At 42.8% G+C, this 20,793-nt stretch overlaps 1 protein-coding gene across 1 annotated transcript; it reads right to left on the reverse strand.

Annotated features, from left to right (window-relative positions):
* Nucleotides 1-10,582: 10,582 nt before the first annotated feature.
* On the reverse strand, nt 10,583-19,501 carry CAPSL (calcyphosine like). The gene is made up of 4 exons (XM_065905753.1): nt 19,365-19,501; nt 15,848-16,025; nt 15,354-15,563; nt 10,583-10,702 (listed from the first exon to the last, which is right to left on the reverse strand). The coding sequence occupies exons 1-4, from the start codon at nt 19,499-19,501 to the stop codon at nt 10,601-10,603; spliced, it is 627 nt and encodes a 208-aa protein (XP_065761825.1). The 3' UTR covers nt 10,583-10,600.
* Between the last annotated feature and the right edge of the window lie 1,292 nt (nt 19,502-20,793).

Genomic DNA, 20,793 nt, shown 5'->3' on the forward strand with positions numbered 1-20,793 from the left:
TACATAGTACTGCTTCAGGAATGAAAAATAATTATATATTTTATGTTTGAGCTTTTGTTTTGTTATATTTTTAGTTAATTCTTATTGGAGTATAGTTGCTTTGCAATGTTGTATTAGTTTCTGCTGTACAGAAAAGTGAATCTGGTGTACAGATACATACATCTTCTCCTTTTTAGATTATTTTCCTGTGTATGTCATTACAGAGTATTGAATAGAGTTCCCTAAAGCAATAAAGTAGGTCCTTGTTAGTTATATGTTTTAAATACAGTAGTGTGTGTATATCAAACCCAATCTCCTAATTTATCCCTCCTCTCTACCCTTTTGGTAACCATAAGGTTTTTTTTTCCTACATCTGTGACTCTATTTATGTCTTATAAATAAGTTCGTCTGAGCTTTTGAAAATGTGTAGGTTTATTTATTATAGCAGCTACTATTACCCTAACATACCACATAAATATCCTCTTGCACTGCTTTGTCATATCTGAGAATAAATTGCTAAAGGCAACCCTGAACTGAGAGCAAAGCTATTATTCTCTCGTCCTCAAACCCAGATGAGGTCTTCTGTTGTGGTCTAAGCAAACGTAAGAATTGCATTCTCCATAGTCAATGAAGGATTTAGATTCCAATTTTAGCATCAGTTGCTATGAACTTGCTCAGTGGAGGTCTCTCTTAAGAGATAAACCTACCCTTGGTGTCCTGGCACCCTCCGATCTTTGAGGCTGGAAGGCTGCAGGACTAGGTCTTGGACTATGAGAAATTATCCAATTGAAATGCCACTGCACAAGTGTTACTTCTCTCCTACACATAACTGGGAAGCACTTGCTTTCTTTGGCACTTTCTTCAGATTTTCACACCTTTAAAGTCATGAAAGAGGATGGCCCAGCAGTCAAAAACCATAAATTAGCATGGCCAACAAAGTGGGCAAATAGTAAGCCAAATGCACTGAAAGTAACCAAGCTGCTATCTCTTTACCCTCACTGCTCAAAGTTTTACCCAGAGACACAGGGAAGCTTGTTAGAAAGCCTGAAGTTCAGTCCTCACCCCAGACTTCTGAATCTGAACTAGCAAATGAACAAGACCCCGGTGACGTGTAGGCTCATCCAGGCTTGAGAAGCCAGCTTTAGCCTTCTGTCTCTTCTTCCACCCACACTTCTTCTTTTCCAAAATGAAGGACCTATGGGTATGTCCAGCTGTTTTTGTTCCCTGACAAGCAGTCATTAGAGACAGAAAAAATGAGTCAGAAAATCTGACATCATGTGCCTTAGGGAGTAGCCTAGAAGCATGAGTTCAAAAGATGAATTCCAGGGACTTCCTTGGTGGTCCAGGGGCTAAGACTCCACACTCCCAATGCAGGGGGCCCGGGTTCAATCCTTGGTCAGGGAACTAGATCCCACACGTCACAACAGAGTTCACATACTGCAATGAAGGTCGATGACTCCACATGCAGCAACTAAAACCCACTGCAGCCAAATAAATGAATAAATAAATATTTAACAATAACAACCAATAAAGGTGAATTCCCAAAACAATTTCAAAGTCCCCCCTCCCCAGTTTGCCACAAAGGCCCAGAAAGCCTCCCTGGCTTCTAAAAGGCACTTCTCTTTCCGTTTGCATCTCTCTCAACCTAACAGGCTGATCCAGGAAGTGAGTCACTCCAGGAAGCTCCACCTTCAGTCAGGTGAGCCAGTTCAACTTACCTTCCTTTGGTCACAAGAGGTGTTTAGGTCCTCTGTTCATGCAAGTGTGGCAATTTGCTGAATTTACATCCCCTATTAAAGTATTAAAATAGCCTCCCAAAAGCCCTTGAATTTCAGAATAAAATAAGTTTTATTTGTAAAGCATTCACCAAGAGAAATATTAAAATGAGTAAGCTCAGGAAATTTTACACGGATGGATTTTCCTCCAATTCTTTTATTATCACCTTCTGCTACAGACTCCAAAGACAGCAGATAAAGTGAAGGTGTAGACAAACATCTACATTTACATCTAGAAGAGGCACAACTATAACAAGGGCATTATTTCACTAAGAAACACCTCTCAGTCTCACTTCACAGTTTTCTTTCTTCCTTCTTTCTTTCCTTTATATCTGATTTGAAAATATATCCTCGGGCATTTAAGGAAATGAACATGTTCCAGGTAAAGAAATAAGATGACTGAAGATCTATTGCTTTTAAACTTCCAGATCTCCCAGAAACTTCAGTTTATCAAAATCTACAGCATTGGACTTCTTTCAAACTCATTCCATTCTCTGAAAGTCCCTGATTTGCAAAAGAATTAACAGACAAAAGTCATAATCTCCAGGATTCTCTCATCATTAAAATGAAATAGGCATCGGTGTCAATAGACGCACTAACACCAGCATAATAGTTCAAAAAGTCTTCTTTTGAAACCTGAGAGGGATAAAAGGCAAGGGAAAAGAAGGAAATGGTGTCAAACATGTGGATCATTGTAGAGCAGTTTACATCTCCCTGAAATATTTTCTATTGAGTTTGCTTTGCAACTGGCCACCAGTCAAGGTCAGGCAAATCAGGCGGGGAAGCCTGGCTTGCCTTTCCCCTCTGACTCTGAAATAGGGCATCTGCAAGGGCCTACCTGCCCACTGGCCAGCTATAGTTCCCCTATGACCATCATTTCTTGCATTAAGATAAAAATCACAACCATCATTTCTTGCATTAAGATAAAAATCTCTAGAGCTGTGCTATCCAATGCAGTAGCCAAATACAGTGTTTTAAATCAATTGAAATTAAGCATAATGAAAATTTCAGTTTCTCAGTCACACTAGTCATCTGTGACTAGTGGCTGACATCTCAGAGAATACAGTATAGGACACTGCCATCATTACAGAAAGTTCTATGGGACAGTACTACTCCAGAATTTACTTTGTATGATCTTATTGGTGGTTGTTATTAATACTTTAAGGCGGAGAAATTTATAACATAAAATAATAGGTGAAAACCTTTCTAGTGAAGGTGAGGCTAGACCAAACACTTAGATAGGGATAGAACTAGAGAGTGGGGTACTTCCCAGGATCCTTGAGTACCCAGGAGTATATGATGCCTAGGGTTCAGTAGCAGGTGCAGGGGACTAGCCACAGGGGAGCTGCTAAAGGCCATCTTGTCCAGCTTCTCAATTTGGCAAGGATGCGTGTTAGTGTTTCATGTGTGGCCTTGAGCTTCCTATAACAGGCAGTAGAGTTAAGAGCAAAGATACACAGAGTAGTAACCAACCTCTAGGTTCTGTCTCTCTCCCCACACTTAACCTCCCCTATTCCTTAATACCAGCCCAGAGAGTAATAATATTCCCCATAGGCTTGGAAGCATTGCTCAGAGGATGGGCATTCTGGGAACTTGCTCGGCCCATTAGACGACAGGAATCCAACCCTGCAGGAAAAGGAATATTAACATTTTCAAACTCTCATTCTTGGCTGTCCAAAAAAAAAGTGGTGTTTATGGGTAATTAACTTTTGTTCTTTTAGAAGCACAAGAGAGTACAGTCTGAACAGAGCCTAATCATTTTCAAAGAAATTCCATCACTGTAACTGAAACATCACTCAGGTAAATTTTTAAATAATTCAGAAGCATCATCAGGGAAGTAAACCTAAAGAAGCATGATATGTAACAAGTTCGTTAGTAAAAAGAAATATATTTTGGAAATACTTTAAAATGGAAATACAAAAGCTAGATGAATTCTTTTAAGACTAGTTAATGCTTCAGACTTCCCTGGTGGCTCAGTGGTAGAGAATCTACCTGTCAATGAAGGAGAGGGGGGTTCCATCCCTGGGTCGTGAAGATTCCCTAGAGGAGAAAACTGCAACCCACTCCAGTATTCTTACCTGGGAAATCCCATGGACAGAGGAATGTGGTGAACTACAACAGTCCATGGGGTCACAAAAGAGTCAGACACAATTTAGCAACTAAACAATAACAACAGTTAATGTTTCAAGCCTAAAAACTTCGGAAATCCTACTAGATCAGAATCAAGTTAACAGCAAGGCACGGTCAGATAATGTAACGAAATGACAAGGGTGGTATTGTAAATTAAACCATGTCTAACTTTGCAGCTCAAAAAGTCTCAATTTCTGGTTCCTAGAAATGAAATCCAAATTATTGTTATGAAAGACAAGCCCTTGCTTTCAGTGCCTGCCTAGCCTACCTCTAGAAGCATGCACAGTTTTTGAAACAGAATATTTAAAATTTTATATGATAAATATCTTGGGAAATCTGCTTTATAAAACATTGTTTTGGAGCAGAATTCTATTCAATTCCTATTTAAAAATCCTATCAGGAGAGGATTTGCATATAGGAACACCTCACTATCTCGAAATATCTAAAAACAAAATAACTTGTTTTTCAGTTATGCAATGAAAGCATTGTCAACTAACTGTTGGCCTGAGATTGTTTTATATTTAGGAACTTTTTGTGACCAGCATAAGTAATTACATTTGCATGCAAATATTAACAGATATCTCCAAGCACCTGCAAAGCACATATGAATGTAGGTGGGCCCAGCTTTCACCATTTTCTTTAGGTTACTGACTTGTCCTACTTGTTTTAGTATAGATGAAACAAAAGTAAACTGTCACTCTATCTAAATGAGCTCAATTATTGGAGCCTGAATTAACGGTGATTTACTACATTCACTTTGTAGTTTCAGAGATAACCTGAAGCAAATGGATAGTGAATGATACCGCTAAATGAGATTTTTGGCATGACTAAGTATGAAATTTGTAGAATGGTATTTTATTTCCCAAAATCCCGGGAAACTAAAGTACCAATCTGGGTTTACCTGCTGTAATGCCTGACATTTGATAATTCCCTGCATTCGTATGGCACTTTATCCCATCAAAGTGGAAGCACTCCGGCAGAACAGGCCACTTGGCATCTGTCATTTTGTCTCAACTGCAGGTCGCTGTCCTGTTCTAAAGCTCCCTCAGAGGACTGATGGCCTTCAGCTCTGCATGGCATCTGAGTGTTTCTAGGACATCAGCAACTCAGACATCCCAAGTTTAGGATCAAGATGCTCCCAGATTTAATACCAGTTTCTGAGTGCAAGGGTTAAGATGAGCAAAGAAATAGGTACCCAGGACTTCCCTGGTGGTCCAGGGGTTAAGATTCTGCACTTCCACTGAGGGGAGCAGGGGTTCCATCCCTGGTCAAGGAACTAAGATCCCACATGCCACCCTGTGTAGCCAAAACTTTTTTTAAATAAAATAATAATAATCAAGAAATAGGTACCCAAGTCTTTGATAACAGGATTACAAACTACAGGCTCAGATTTTGATTCAAATTTCAGGTGCTTGAGCTCTAAGTCACAGTTCAATTCAGTCATGTCCAACTCTTTGTGACCCCATGGACTGCAGCACACCAGGCCTCCCTGTCCATCAACAACTCCCAGAGTTTACTCAAACTCATGTCCATTGAGTTGGTGATGCCATCGAACCATCTCATCCTCTGTCGTCCCCTTCTCCTCCCGCCTTCAATCTTTCCCAGCATCAGGATCTTTTCCAATGAGTCAGTTCTTCACATCAGGTGGCCAAAGTATTGGAGCTTCAGCTTTAGCATAGGTCCTTCCAATGAATATTCAGGAATGATTTCCTTTAGGATGGACAATTTGGATCTCCCTGCAGTCCAAGGGACTCTCAAGAGTCTTCTCCAACACCACAGTTCAAAAGCATCAATTCTTCGGCGCTTGTAAATTTACTATGAGCAGAGTGAAATTCGAGATGAACAGTGGTTACTTCGACAGCATAACATAAAGCTGGGTGCGACCCTTTCTGAGTCTGAGCTGCTTACCTCCGGTCCACTGTTGGGAACCAACACAGAGCCGGAGACCCATGGTGCTCATGGGACCCTGGGTGAAACAGGAATTTCATCTACAGAGTTCAATGGCTACTAGGACCTTTATGATACTCTAGAGCAATAATGAATGAATTCCATTCATGAAGAAGAGGGAGAAGAATCCAGAACAAAAGAAGACAGGCCATTAAGTTTGGAGATGTCCTCTCCCTGGTTCCGTATACTTTTCTGGTGGAGGTGAGGTCCAACCTCAGCTGCTGGTTGATTGTTCGTGTTTTTCAGGGAGGGGTTCTCTCCTGAGAAGCACCTTCCACTCTGTTTTATGAAGGAAAATACTGGCTCTGGCGAAGCAGGTGTGAGAATGAAACAAGAAGATGGTGCTATTCTCAGAGAGGAAGAGCTGTTTCACCACAACCCCTCACCGCACCAACTGAGACAACACAAAGGCCCCTTCTCACACAGCTCTGTTCTCAAAACCCCCAGCAGTCATGTGTTCATGTGCCTGTCAACAGATTTCACCCATCATCTGCTTTGGAACACATAATTTTAAGAGATTCCTCTATTGTGTTTTTATTATAACAAATGACTAGCTATCTCTATCAAGGTTTATGACGTTTTCATATAAGCAACTTGGAGAAGTAAACTGTGCTTAGAAATACAGCTTTCAAAGGATCAATTACATATAAATAACATTATATGACAGTCTATCAAAGCCTCAGCATGTTTGTTTTCCCTTCAGTCGTAAGCATTTCTAAAATTTCAAACTTGGCTATGTCTTTCCACCAAGCTCTTCATTTAAGAGAACAGGCTATAATTTCCAGGAAAGCAAGCTTGCTGACTAATCTGAAAAACTGGAAGCTGTGAAGTTGTTTATTCTGTACCCCAAAGAGATACCCATAAATCCAACAAGGGATAGTCCTTAGAGCACGTTAGTAGAATTACATGAAGAAAGAGTAGAAAGACACCCACACACCATCCAAGAACACATTTGGTTAATTTAATCTCCACTTGATTAAACATCAGCTGAAAAAATTGCATCTGTAAGAAGCCTGATCTGGGTGGAAGCATCCATCACCTGCTGGTACTCTCCTGGTTCAATGAGGCAATCCACAACCACTAAGAGAAGTGAAGGGCCAGTGACCTGCCTCCAAGAATAGAGGGGTATTTTCCTTGATTGTCTACATCCATCAGATTTACAATGGAATCTCCCATATACCACTGTGTGAAGGGTCCCAACTGCCCTGCTTCAGAAGCTAGACAAGACAGAGGTGAATTTCAGTGCCCACCTTTCCCTTCCTCTCTGATTTCTTAAAGACTGTGTGCAATTAGACTGGTCTGAGAGCCAGTAGTTTTATTTGCATTTATTCTGGCACATTGCTTCCAGTTCCAGTTCAGTTGCTCAGTCATGTCCGACTCTTTGCAACCCCATGAACTGCAGCGCACCAGGCCTCCCTGTCCATCACCAACTGCTGGAGTCCACCCAAACCCATGTCCATTGAGTCAGTGATGCCATCCAACCATCTCATCTTCTGTCATCCCCTTCTCCTCCTGCCATTAATCTTTCCCAGCATCAGTGTCTTTTCAAATAAGTCAGCTCTTCGCGTCAGGTGGCCAAAGTATTGGAGTTTCAACTTCAACATCAGTCCTTCCAATGAACACCCAGGACTGATCTTATACCACCCCTAAAAAAGCTCCAATATTTTGACCACCTGATGCAAACAGCAGAGTCATTGGAAAAGACCTTGATGCTGGGAAAGATTGAAAGCAAAAGAAGAGGGTAGCAAAGGATGAGATGGTTGGATGGTTATCACTGACTCAATGGACATGAATCTGAGCAAACTCTGGGAGACAGTGAAGGACAAGGAAGCCTGTCGTGCTGCAGTCCATGGGATCACCAAGAGTCAGACACGACTTAGTGACTGAACAACAACAAAAAATTTGCTTATCCCCACAGCCTAGAAAAGAACATGGAACACGGCAGTGGCTCAAAAAATACTTTTTGATGGGATATCTCTTCACCCTAAAACCATGATACATGTGGCCTACTTGGAGGGGGCCCAGCTCTGCCTTAAAAGCTGCTATTACAGTATGAAATGTGACTCTGTGCTTGGCCACCAAGCCACAAAGAAACATACATTATCCCCCAGAGCACCATCTGGGCCTGGGAAGAAATCCTATCAAGGCTGACATGACTTTGAAGATCAGCCCCATTGACTGGCTGGAGGAGATCTGCCTCAGTCCATAATTCTACTCCTGCATCTCTGATTTCTCATTTGCCCTCTAACTGGAATTCAGTCAGGATGCCCTGCAGCTCTTGACAGCGGCTGAGTCAAGGTCTTCTCTGGCCTGGCCTGGGTTTGTTTGCCTTGGGAGGGATTAGAGGCCCAGATTCAGTGCAGATACTGGCGGCCTGTTCTCACCGATCCTGATTTGCAGAATGTTTCCATACATTGTTCCTGCTTCATGAAAAGCTGCCAATTTCATCCTCTTCTCTTAGGCTTGCTTGTCTAATATCATATCTAGGGTCTAGGCCCAACCTGTCCAGGTCCAGGTGAAGTGCTCTGAAGTGTTCTTTTGGAGACACTTTTTTTCTTTTATCTTCTGACCAAGTGGTCAGTTTATCTTTGCTTTTAATTGCAAAGGGAGTAACGTTTTAACTGTATAAGTTAACTAAAAGGAAAATATATACTGAAAAATATTAGCAAATGATTTTTAATGACTCTTCTCTGTTCTTCCCACTGCTACCAGAAGGAATAGATTTAAATAATAAGTGATTTCTGGCCTAGTCACAGGTTAAGGCTGAGAGCAGGAAGGGAGTGACCCTGACCAACGGGCTATTAGATCTGGTTTCTGGAGGGTGGCAGGGTGGAGAGGAATGTGGGTAGATTCTTCACTGCCGGCCAGAACCAAACCTGTTAGAAGGGAGGTAACTGAATGTGACCAGCTGCCCTGTGAGGCATGAATGATCAGAAATCTGATAGCGGTGCCCTGCACCCCCATTAGACAGGAAGCAAAGTACTACTGGGCAAGACAAAGCTGATAGCTGCAACCTAGTCCTTCTAGAATCACACGCTTATTCTATGGCCCCAGTTAAGCAGAGGCATGAGTCATCCCCAGAATCAAAGACACAAATTATCTAGAGCAGCAGGTTCGAAACCAGTATGCCCAGGTACCTGGGGAGCCCTTCTTTAGTCACAATATGCAAGACCCAGGCTGCAGAAAACATGAATATTTTTCTGTCCATTTCTTCATAACTTCCTCTGGTTTTCTACTTACATTTCTTTATAATATTTGGTGCCTTTTGGACAACCACTGTCTACATAAGCATTGATAATAAGTCCAATAGAAAACCAGACTTTTGCAATTAATTTGCAAAAAAGCTAGCTTCCCATGACATGGAGTTGCTCTCACTCTAAATAAAAAGGTCCTTTTTCCAGCCTGTCATCAGGGTAACTCAACAACAAACAAAGCAACGTGTCCTCTTTAACAATTGCTATAATTCTCACCCAAAAACTTTTGTTTTCAAAGTTTTTAAATCAATGTATATCCTGATCTCAAATTCCAAATTCACCAAGTAAACAAACTAACTGATAAGAAAAATGGCAAGTCTGTTCTGACCCTAAATCCAGAGCCACTTGAATACATAAGATCTTAAGGGGACCAATACCCCAGTCTATGTCCCCAAACCAGGGGAGGAGTGCAGCCAGGGTCAGAATGACAAAAAGGACTGTCTTTGAGTAACAAGGTCATCACCTCCAGCACCACAGCCAGAGGACTAGTCTCTGTGTTTTGATCTCTGCTCCAGGAACAGAAAACAGGCAGAGAGAGCTGTAGCTTCAATATCTACTCTCCAGCAGCTGGCGCTGCTTTGCTTAGAAGCCTCTCCTGGGGAGATGCGCACACATCAACAACATGAAGCCAGAGCTTAGACCTGAGAGGAGGAGACTTTGAGCCACAAAATGTCAGGATGGAAACTCAGCTTTGGGGTGTGCCTATGGTCCTCGTCTATGCCTCACTCTCTCTCTTTGTGCTGGTGGGAACTTCAGTGTGATGGGCCCACAGCAGGGAGGGGAGAGAGGAACCTTCCACCAGACCCTTGATGTGATGTGCCCACTCACAGGGTGAGATGCCCCACATAAATCCTGAGAGCACAGCCCAGTCTCAGAATTTAACCACAGGCACTGTCCTGACTCTACTGCTCAAGGAAAAGGTGTCTAGTCTCACATCAGCCTTTAAAATGACCCCAAAATGTCATTTTAAATCTATTGGCCAAACCGAGGCTTACTGAAACCGCAAGCAGAGAAACTCAAGTTTTGAAACTTGAAACTTTGAAACTTGAAACTCTCTGAAAAGAGAGGCTAATGTGGGGTCTCCTTCTGATCCCCAGATTGGGACTGAGACTCATGAAGATTTACCATCAGTCTTAAAAATAGATAAATTCTTCAACCTAGAAATGCACCATCTAATTGGAGGTGGAGAAACACTCTGGCTGCCTGTGTGGGATTATAATTTTCAAAATTTTATTAATAGCCAAGGAAGAAATCTAATTTTTTTTAGCCTGGTTCTAGGAGACTTATGGACCTTATTTTAACTGATATATATTTTAGAACTAAGGAAACAGCCTCAGAGAAGTGACAGATACTTAACGCCTTTATTTCTTCTGCCCTAGAAAATGCAGTGTGTGTAAACACGTAAGAAACCCTGGAATGAATATGAACTCAGCGCTGATCCTGGTTTTGAGCTGATGTTTAATCATTTGGAGCCACATGGCAGCCCTTAAGGTCCCCTGTTCCCAGGTCATACATTCAGAGCTTCCAGGCGGTTCGCATCATGACGATGAAATACACGTCAGTGTCAATGGACGCGCTCACCCCGGCGTAGTAGTTCATGAACTCCTCAGGAGTCACCTGCAGTGTAAAAGTTAGGAAAAAAAAAAACACACAAAGCTTTGCTTCTCACCATTTCAGTTGAGGGACATCTCCAGGACCTGTAAATGGGAGGGAAATTTCAGTCAAGGGGACTTTTTAGTGACACCACTGAGGAACAGATCTAGAAAAAGAGAAAAGATGAGGTTGAGGATGGCCATGAGGAAGTGGCCAGGGGGGATAAAAGAAGAAAGTCTCAAAAATTTCCAAACCAACCTAAATGGAAAGTGAGATGCAGGTCTCATCTTCCTATAAGAGCAGAAGCCCATCTGTCCAGGTAAGTGAGACTGAAACTCAGAATAAGAGACATGGGTTCATTAACTGCAGTGAATACCCTCTTTTGGTGACATGTCAGAAATACCACCCTCATGTTCTTATGTCAAGACAAGATATGTTTTTTACCTTTAAAAATGGAATGGAAAAAAATTAAAAATAAAAATGGAGCTCCGTCCTACAGATAAAGAAAGAGATTTCTTGTTAAACACGCCTTGGCTTCATGCTTTTTTAAGAATGAGTAAGTTCTAAGAATGAGTTCTAAGTTTTAAGAATGAGTAAGTAACAGAGTAAGTTCTAAAAGATCCCCTCACTCCATCCCCACTTGGGTTCTCTCTCTTTCCATACCTGTTTCAACTAATATGTTTACTTATGCTAAGATTTTACTTTGCTTTCCTTTTAGAGAGAAGAAATGCAGTTACCAATGTATTTTTAAATAGGTGCATGTGACAAGTGCACTCTAATTCGACTGTATTAGCAGACACAATTAGTTGACTCAGGGAAATAATTGTTCTTTGGTTTGATCTCTGTGATCAGCGAATTTAGCCCCAGGTACAGACCAGCTTAGCTCAGACGGTAAAGTGTCTGCCTACAATGCAGGAGACCCGGGTTCAATCCCTGGGTCGGGAAGATCCTCTGGAGAAGGAAATGGCAACCTACTCCAGTATTCTTGCCTGGAAAATCCCATGGACTGAGGAGCCTGGTAGGCTACAGTCCATGGGGTCACAAAGAGTCAGGCACGACCGAGTGACTTCTCTTTCTTTCTTTCTTTACAGACCAGCTTATATGGGAGGACAGACACAGTAATGATGATTTTCTGGGAAAGTTATAGCTTTTCCAGCTAGCCCTCAAATTTCAGTGTCATGAGGGATTGAAAACAACACAAAAAGTAAAATCCATAAATAATTCAAAACCCCTTTCTAGTCCCTAACAGCAAACTCCTTTCTCACCAAGTCTTGGGGAACATTCTTATCTCTTCCAAGAATCATGAGTTGACTGACCCACTTGCATTTTGTGCTGAAATTATAAGGGAACAGAGAAAAAAGTCATAGGATCCATCCTTGTCTCCTTCTCTTCTCCCCTTCTCTCTCTTCCTCCTGCCTCTCTGCTCCCACCCCACCCCATAAAAGAGTAAAAAGCAGTAGGAAGAAAGACATTGAATGGAGCTAGTAACTGAGCTGTGCTTGTCAATGCCTGGAAGTAGAAATAAAGAATACACGTACAAGAGCTTTTGTTAATAATTATAGAGTACCATTAATGTGCTTCTTTCTTGAGTTTATTTCTGACCTGCTTTGCATTCCCCAGTTCTCCAGCTTTCAGCTCCACTGGAGTTCCTTTATAACAACAGCTCTTTGTTCATTTAAAATGTGACTCAATATAGAAAAGTCTGAATCATTCATCAGGTTTAAGAAACATTTTCATTACTCCTAATAAATGGAATATCCCTGGAAAGTCCTTGGCACAACGTCTGGGCAATAATAAGTGCTCAATAAATACTATTCAGATTTATAATTATGCTAAGTGAAGTTTCTGTGCATAATATGTGCATGTGTGCGTGCTAAGTCACTTCAGTCCTGTCCAATTCTTTGTGACTCTGCGACTGTAGCCCGCCAGGCTCCTCTCTCCATGGGATTCTCCAGGCAAGAATACTGGAGTGAGTGGGTTGCCGGTTCCTCCTCCAGGGTTTGCATAGTAGATTTAGTCATTAAATCAGGCACTTTTGAATCTTTGAGAGGCAAAGATCTCGAATACCAATGTGAATAAGAGTCATTTGGGACACTTCTTAAAACTGTAAATCCTTGTACTCCATACCCCCCCCCGCCCCCGCCCCTCTTTAAAAACAATCAGATTCCGCAGTTCTTCAGGGCCAGGGCCGCCAGCAACCTGAATGAATAATCCATTCCCTGGATGATGAGCAACCGGAGAGTTGAGGGTTTATGCGGAGTCTGAAATTCAGGTGACATCAAATGCTATAACCGCTAAAAACCCCAATAACCCTTACTTTGAGTATTTGAGAACCTACTGTGGCTTGTGGAGATAAATGTCAGAAGAAACGGGGTGGGAACTTGAAATCAGCTGAATCACAACAACTGGCTATTCTGACTTGGGTTAGAGAAAAGGGCAGCTGAGGTTTCCCCTGGCAAAGGGGAGGAACCACCTGCAGAGGGGGGGTAGATACCGCCTGGGACCCCACGTCAAGATGGGCTAATTTGGGGAAATGACAGTTGACTATTTTTCCACTGCCATCTCAGAGATCAAAGGCCAGCCTCAGGGGAAGAAAACACGGTTCTGCTGTTTCTGTCCCCACGCATTTGACTGCCCAACAGAATCTAGGCTCCTTTTTTAAATCTACTTCTGCAATCACTTCAGGCTAAAATGGAGGGTATTTCTCTGCCCCGGCAGGAAAATGTCAGCAGAAACGACAGAAAGATCTCCCTCCCCTTGGTCATAGGGCTCACCATGAAGTTTCACAGAAAGACAAATGGGGGGGAAATTCCCTTTAGGACAGGAAGGCTTGTTTCCTCTCCCTATCTCCAGCATCTCTGCTTCCAGCCCACTCCCACACTAAGCCTTCCTGTGTGGCAAAGAGGTCAGGAGTCACTGTCCCCAAGGTCCTGCTGCCCCAGCCACACAGGGAACTCCCTTCCCCATCACCTTAAACCTTCAGGACATCTCAGAGCAGAACTGATCCTGGGTCAAAAATCCCATTTCTGGATGTTGATAAAAGACAGACGACATTCTATCTTGGACTTCCCTGGTGGCTCAGATGGTAAAGAAAGAAAGAAAGATTAGTCACTTAATCATGTCCAACTGTTTGCGACCCCATGGACTGTAGCCTGCAAGGCTCCTCTTTCCATGGGATTCTTCAGGCAAGAATACTGGAGTGGGTTGCCATTCCCTACTCTAGCAGATAGCAAAGACTATGCCTGCAATGCAGGAAATCTGGATTCCATCCCTGGGTTGGGAAGATCCCCTGGAGGAGTGAATGGCACCGACTCCAATATTCTTGCCTGGAGAATCCAAAGGACAAAGGAGCCTAGTGGGTTACAGTCCACGGATTAGCAAAGAGTCAGACATGACGGGTGACTACCACTTTCACTTTTCTTTCATTCTGTCAGGGGAGTGTGTAATTTCCTCCGTTCTGTCTCGTCATAACAAAAATTTGAAGCAACGGATGTTAAAGCCCTTGGTGCATCACAGCTCTTGGACAGTGTTACAGCTCCGTGTTACAGCTCAGTTTTATTTAGAAAATAAAGATAAATACATCCTCAAGGTGTGAGGGCATGCCAATCCAAAAGACGGGAAGAGAAGAGAGAGACAGAAAGAAAGAGCACGCATGCATGTGTGCGCACAGGAGAGAGAGACTCCCGGCCCTTTGGCTCCTCTTTCTATGTTTTTTTCCTCCCCTTGGGCCTGCCCTATGTAAACTAGGCTAGCCAGGAGTGCTGTTGGTTCTACCTGAGGTCCTCACTCCTGTCCTCAGGCCTTCCTTTGTTCTGTTTTCGTGGGCTTTTCCCTTTCTTGTCTTTTAGCCACTGCCATTCTGGACTCCTTTTTCCTATTCTAGCTACCTAACAATTCCATCTCAGATTAAATACAGTTATGGAAACAGTATTCCTTATCCTACCAGGCAACACGTTTTGTCACTTGAAGACACGAGTTATTGGAAATGGGTGGTTGTTTTTGTCCTTAAGTTGACTGGAGTTTAGAAATGGAAGTTTTCTATGGCTGATTCATATCAATATATGACAAAACCCACTGAAAAATAAAAAAATTAAAAAAAATAAAAAACAAAAAACAAAAACAAAAAAAGAAAAAGAAATGGAAGTTCATCTCAAAGCCCACCAAAGATTATATCAGAGTGAATTCTGTTATCTGGCATTCCCTTAATGAATGCTTCCCTGAAATGACATTTTCATGTAGCAAAGTGTGATGACAAATGATGCTCAGGAGGATGTGTGAAAAGGCAGGCAGCATCCCGAGATGCCCTGCGAACCATGTTCCCCAAAATTGAATTATGGTCTTGTTTCGAAGTTAAATATGTATTATCATCAAGTTCGTTGAAATTAGGCTAGCTGTGTATGGTAAATATGGCAACTAAGAAACAGAACATTTAACCAAAATGCCACAGTCTTCAGATGATGGGTATTTAGCTGTATGTGGTTCCCCTACAAATATATGTGCATACACACACGAACACACACACACACATTTTTATTACCTTTGTTCTAAGCTTTCTAGATAGTCACCAAGGAAACATTTTACTTCTATTTATAAAATAATATTTTTAAGACTTGGGGCCCATTTCCCATTTATAATTATGGAAAGAAATTTCACTAGATTAAGTTCTTTCACTCACCACTCCATCTTTGTCATAAGGTGAGTCAAAGTTATCCAGAAATTTCCGGAACACTTGCTCCTCCGTCCATTCACCATTCTGATACTTTGGATGGTGTTTTGCATTGTACACCTCTCGAAGGTCTTCAATTGTTATCACACCATCTCCAGTCTTGTCTAGCTTTCTAAAAGCTTGCATAATCACCTCTTTTCTGGCTCTGGACATTGGAGGCTAGAAACATAGGAAAAAAAGTCACATACATAAGTCGATGAGCTTTCCTTGTATCATCTGCAATGAAATATCTGATTCCTCTCAATGATGGGAAATTGCAATTGTATGTGTGTCTTTAAATGATGTGCATTGTGACTGCTCCAGAAAGTCCCTAAGCCTGTATTGTCTTCTGCCCATCTCCTCTGTGGTGTGCTATCAGCTTCCGAAAACCAAGTCTCACGATAGCCAATCCAAATCACGTTAAGTCAAACCCAGTGGATACAGTGATTCATGGGATCACTTACTCTTAATGTGAGAAGAAATTCATTGAAGTCTATTGTTCCATTTCCATCTTTATCGAACCTCCGGAAAAGCTCTTCTGCTTCCTCCTTTTCCATGACCACAGCATAATCATTTAACCCTTTCACAAATTCTTTGAAATCAAGGGTTCGGTTGTTATTGTCATCCATAATTCGAAACACTCTGTAGATAATATACACATACAAAATGGAAGAAAAAACACAAAGAACAAGATATAAGAATAAAAATTCAAAGAGCAAGCCACTCTCAAGATTTTTTGAAGTAAAGACAAAAGTCTTAGGTTCTTCTCTGGTGAGCTTCTTTCCAGCCCCTCAGAAAAGAAAATAAACATTTAAAAATATACTGTGTGCTCTAATTATATGACATTCTGAAAATGCCAGAACTGTAAAGGCGGTTAAAAAAAAAAAAAAAGATGCAGGGAAGGGGAGAGAGATTGGGGAAGCCCAGAGATTCTGGGCAGTGATATTTCTCTGCATGACACTAGAGTGGAAGATACACGACGTACATTTGCTAAAACCCATAGAAACTCACAGCACAAAGAGTGAGCCTTAATGTGTACATTTCAAAAAATTGTTTAGCACATCAGGGAATCCCAGGAAGGAATACAGATTGTGCGGCGAGAATTCAACTGTTTTATAAAAGTTTGAGACCATCTCACTGAAGGGGGATGGAAAGATGAAAGTGCTGACTTAAGTAACTCTGGAAATGAGTAGAGTTCATAAGACTAAAGACAAAATGAGCTGCACATAACCTCTGTATTCCAGTTGATAAAGATATTTCTCGTGGAGATACAAGTTGACAATTTCCTTGTTGCTATATGGGTGCCCTGGATCTGAACAATTAAAGGGACGATGTAAGCTAAGCCTCTCACTGTTGGAGTGGGGATTTATAGATAAGATAGGACAGAGGGCTAGAATGATCTGATCAATAAGGATTGAGTTGGAGACATCAGTAGGGATTCACGTTTAGCTTAATATAAACATAGATGAAAACATATAAAATATTTACAGATATGTATATACAGAGAGGGGTTAGCCTGTACATCTGTATCTCCTTGTTCTGTCAGCCAAGAGAATCTAGAAGTAATACCTCAGCAAGAACAAGAACATCTAGAGTCTAGATCTTGGTTTATAATACAATTCTCCAATAAAAGGAAATGAGCTTCTTGGAGAAATGTCTGATTCTAGAACTGGGGCAGGAAAATTTGCAAGATAAGCTTGGAGTAGCTTATACCAAAAAGTAAAGAAGTGCTCAAAGAAACTCTACATTGATGGAGATACATCAAACAGAAACAGAAGCCAACCGCAAGAGCTCCCAAAGCCAAAACTGAAACAATTTGAACAATAAAAAAGTGTTGGGTTATATCCCAAAGTATAAAATACATATCCATGAGTTAATAATGGTTTAAGTAAATGATTGAATAAGTAGATAAATGTGGGAGAAGAGATAAATTTCTCTTGCCGAATTTGAAATGAATTGTGCTCATACTCTCTCCTGAAGGAGGAAACCATGCTCCCCAGGCCCTAAGTGGGGCTCTGCATAGACACTTCCCTTCGAAGAGTCCAATATGGAGAGGCAGTAGGGAAAGCAAGTTTACAGAGAAACCAGGCACTGTCTCAGCCAGGAGACCAAGATCAACGCCAGTGGTGATAAGCCATTCTGATAGTTGGAGAAGGAAATGACAACCCACTCCAGTACTCTTGGCTGGGAAATCTCATGGACAGAGGAGCCTGGAGGGCTACAGTCCATGGGGTCACAAAGAGTCAGACACAACTGAGCGACTAAACCACCATCACCCTCATGTTGATAGCATGCATGCATCCTTGATTTGATGTGATGAGAATGTCACTTTTCTTCTGTGGCCCCCAGAGAAACATAATCCCAGTCTAACCGTAAGAAAAAAAAAATGGGGAAAGGGGCAGCCAACCCTTGAGGAGAAATGTAGGGAAGGGCAAAACCAGTAAAGGGGAGGAGGCAGAGGGCATTCACGCAGAAGGCCAAGGAGGAGACAGCGTCTGTTCACAGTAGACTGGTTCACAGTGGAAAGGCTGATAGGGGAGTGGGGTGGAGGTGGCATAGACAGCAGCAGAGATTCAACTGAATGGGCCTGGAATAGATGAGACAGTAGTAGTCATGAGGGGTCTACACTGAGGACAAGAATGTGACCCCAGCACAAAGGTGGAGGATGGATTAATACAATGTTGAAGGGAAGTGGGCTGGTCTTCCCGTTGGACCGTGACAGCCTGGCCACCAGCATCCATCTGCCCATGTCCTGAGCATCTGACAGAGCTGGGCTTGGCCTGAGAGTGGGGGACTGCTGAAAGTGACATTCCAGGGCTCAGTAACCTGTGGGAAAGGAAACCTCTCAGCCACCAGATGGGAGCTTGGAGTTCCCCAGTGCTGGCACTCTGTATGTCTCTAACACACAACTTCTCACACCAGGAGGAGCCCGTCCTTGTGACTCTTGGTGTCCTGAGTTCTCCATTAACCCTGGAGAAACCTTGCTTGCCCATGAAAGCCCTGAGACAGCACGATGCCCCACCCATGGCAGGCAGCGGGTTTAGTCTTTGGAAACAGGCAACACTCAGGACCCATCCTTAGGGGGCTTACAGTCTCTTTCCACTCAGGTTTCCCAGGCCTGAGGACTAATCCCATGATCAGAGGGCCGGGAACAGGCGCTGTTCTCCTGTTAAGCTGAGGGAATCCCTGGGTGGCAGGAGATTCCCGTGTCCCTGGAAGTGATGGAGACACAAAATCTGCAACTGCCTCTAAATCTCTATTGCCCCCTCCCTATTCTAATTCACTAACCCCCCTTTGAGGGAACTTTCAAATTTTACTCATGCCAAACATCTGATCCTAAGCTCAGTGAATACTTTAATAGCACATCCATTGCTTTCTCTGGACATACAGAGTCATTTCTCAGCCTCTCCTGAACCCTACTGAGAGCTTGAGGTCAGCAGAGGCAAACTATTACATTTAGCATGGATAAACAACAGGGTCCTACTGTAGACCGAAGGGAACTATATGCAAGTCTCCTGGGATAATTCAGCCCTTATTGTCACAGCTTTAGGGGCTGTCTCTCTCATTACGCTGCTTGTTGTTCAGTCTCTCAGTCATGTCTGACTCTTTGCAACCCCGTGGACTGGAGCATGCCAGGCTCCCTTGTCCTTCACTGTCTCCCAGAATTTGCTCAGACTCATGTCCATTGAGTTAATGATGCCATCCAACCATCTCATCCTCTGTCACCCCCTTCTAGGTGTCTCTAACACCTGGATGTGCTTCTCCCTTCACTTTGATTTGTCCCAGTAGCTGCACTTAAGAACCAAAAATTGTCACAAGGGACCTCAGAGATCAATGCTTCCAAACTCTGCATTTTACAAAGGCGGAGCTGAGACCCGGGAGGAAGTGACTTGCCCAAGGGCCCATGGTTGGTCTCAGCCTCACTTAGCTGCACTCTGCCTTTCTTCTTCATCTCCCTGCAGCCCACAGACCGGGTCCTACCTGCCAAGCCCTTTGATGCCCGCTGAGCCCCTGGCCAGGCACTGCAAACGGAGCCTCTCGATGGGGTCAGTGGTCACGGTGAGCTTCTTCTTGGCCTGGATCGCCATCTCTCGGTCATGACGTGCGGTCCCTGCCATCTGAGAAGGAATAGACACAGGTCAGTGGGGATCACGCCTCCCCGTGTGCCTCTGGCTCAGCAGGGTGACCACAGCCTCGCTGAGAAGGACATTCACAGCACACTTGCTCACCCACTTCCTAAGAACCATCTCAAACCTCCCAGAATTTCCAGATTTCAGCTGCAGCAACCATGTCCTGGCACATTTATTACTGGCTTACCTAGTCCTGAGAACATCGGATCTCTGCAGCCTGGACAATAGTTTTAAATATACAGCCATCCCTGTTGATGATACACTTTCATCTCTCAGAAGCTCTCTTCCCATCACACAAAAATGAGTCATTTCTCCAAACACTTTTTGAGCCAGTCTTACCTGCTTTATTCTTTTATCTAGAAGTTTCCATATTCCCTTTGACTGCAGATTTAATATTCTCCTTTTTGGTCTAAAGATTAATTTTTGATGCTTCTGTCTTCATGGACATTCTCAGTACTGGGCTTTGATGATTCCTACGAGTAATGAGTATGTTTTCCTGGGTTGACTGGGCTTCCCTGGTGGATCAGTGGTAAAGAACCTGCCTGCCAATGCAGGAGACACGGGTTCAATCCCTGGATTGGGAAGATCCCCTGGAGAAGGGAATGACAACCCACTCCAGTATTTTAACCTGGGAAATTCTGTGGACAGAGGAGCCTGGTGGGCTACAGTCCATGGGGTCACAAAGATTTGGACGTGACTGAATGACTGAGTACACATGAATGTCTGGATTGACCGGTTAATGTCCATTAACACCTAAGTAGGTTCTCAGGACAGAGAAAGGTAAATAGACTCTCTCTCCTGAAGAAGAGCTATATCTTTTTTCTACAGTTTGCCTTTTGTGTTTTAAACATTTTAAACATTTAAACAGGAGAGAGGGCGGCTGCAGGGAAGCCCTCCACTTTTCAAGGTCCACGAGCAATGTACAAACTATGCTGACACCGCAGCCAGGCGCTGAGATCCACACAATCCCGGAAAAGCCATGGAGCTGGGAGCCCGGAGACCCAGGTTCTAGGCCTGACTGCAGCCCACTCCTGCTGAGGTCTGAGCAAATCTCGGGGCCTCTGATTCTTCCTCCTCTGTTATGTGAAAAGATGAGATTAAAGAATCTTTAAATTCTAGCTCTACTCCAAGAAACACAAATCTTCCTATGAGCCCACTGACCCAGTTAATTGGGGAGATTCTAGAAATTTCTTTTTCAGGGTGAGTTGTGAATAAAAGGAACAAAAGAGCTTGATGGATATGCAAAAAAAAAAATAATAACAACACTCATGGTGCAGAAA

This window comes from Muntiacus reevesi, chromosome 14 (assembly GCF_963930625.1).
Source record: "Muntiacus reevesi chromosome 14, mMunRee1.1, whole genome shotgun sequence".
NCBI classification, from domain to species: domain Eukaryota; kingdom Metazoa; phylum Chordata; class Mammalia; order Artiodactyla; family Cervidae; genus Muntiacus; species Muntiacus reevesi.

Coding starts and splice junctions, on each gene's coding strand:
- CAPSL (XM_065905753.1), bottom strand. CDS start 19,501: ATGGCAGGGACCGCACGTCATGACCGAGAGATGGCGATCCAGGCCAAG. Junction 15,564..15,847: donor AATTTCTTCTCACATTAAGA/GTAAGTGATCCC, acceptor CTATGTTTCTAG/CCTCCAATGTCCAGAGCCAG. Junction 10,703..15,353: donor CTTATGACAAAGATGGAGTG/GTGAGTGAAAGA, acceptor TTTACACTGCAG/GTGACTCCTGAGGAGTTCAT.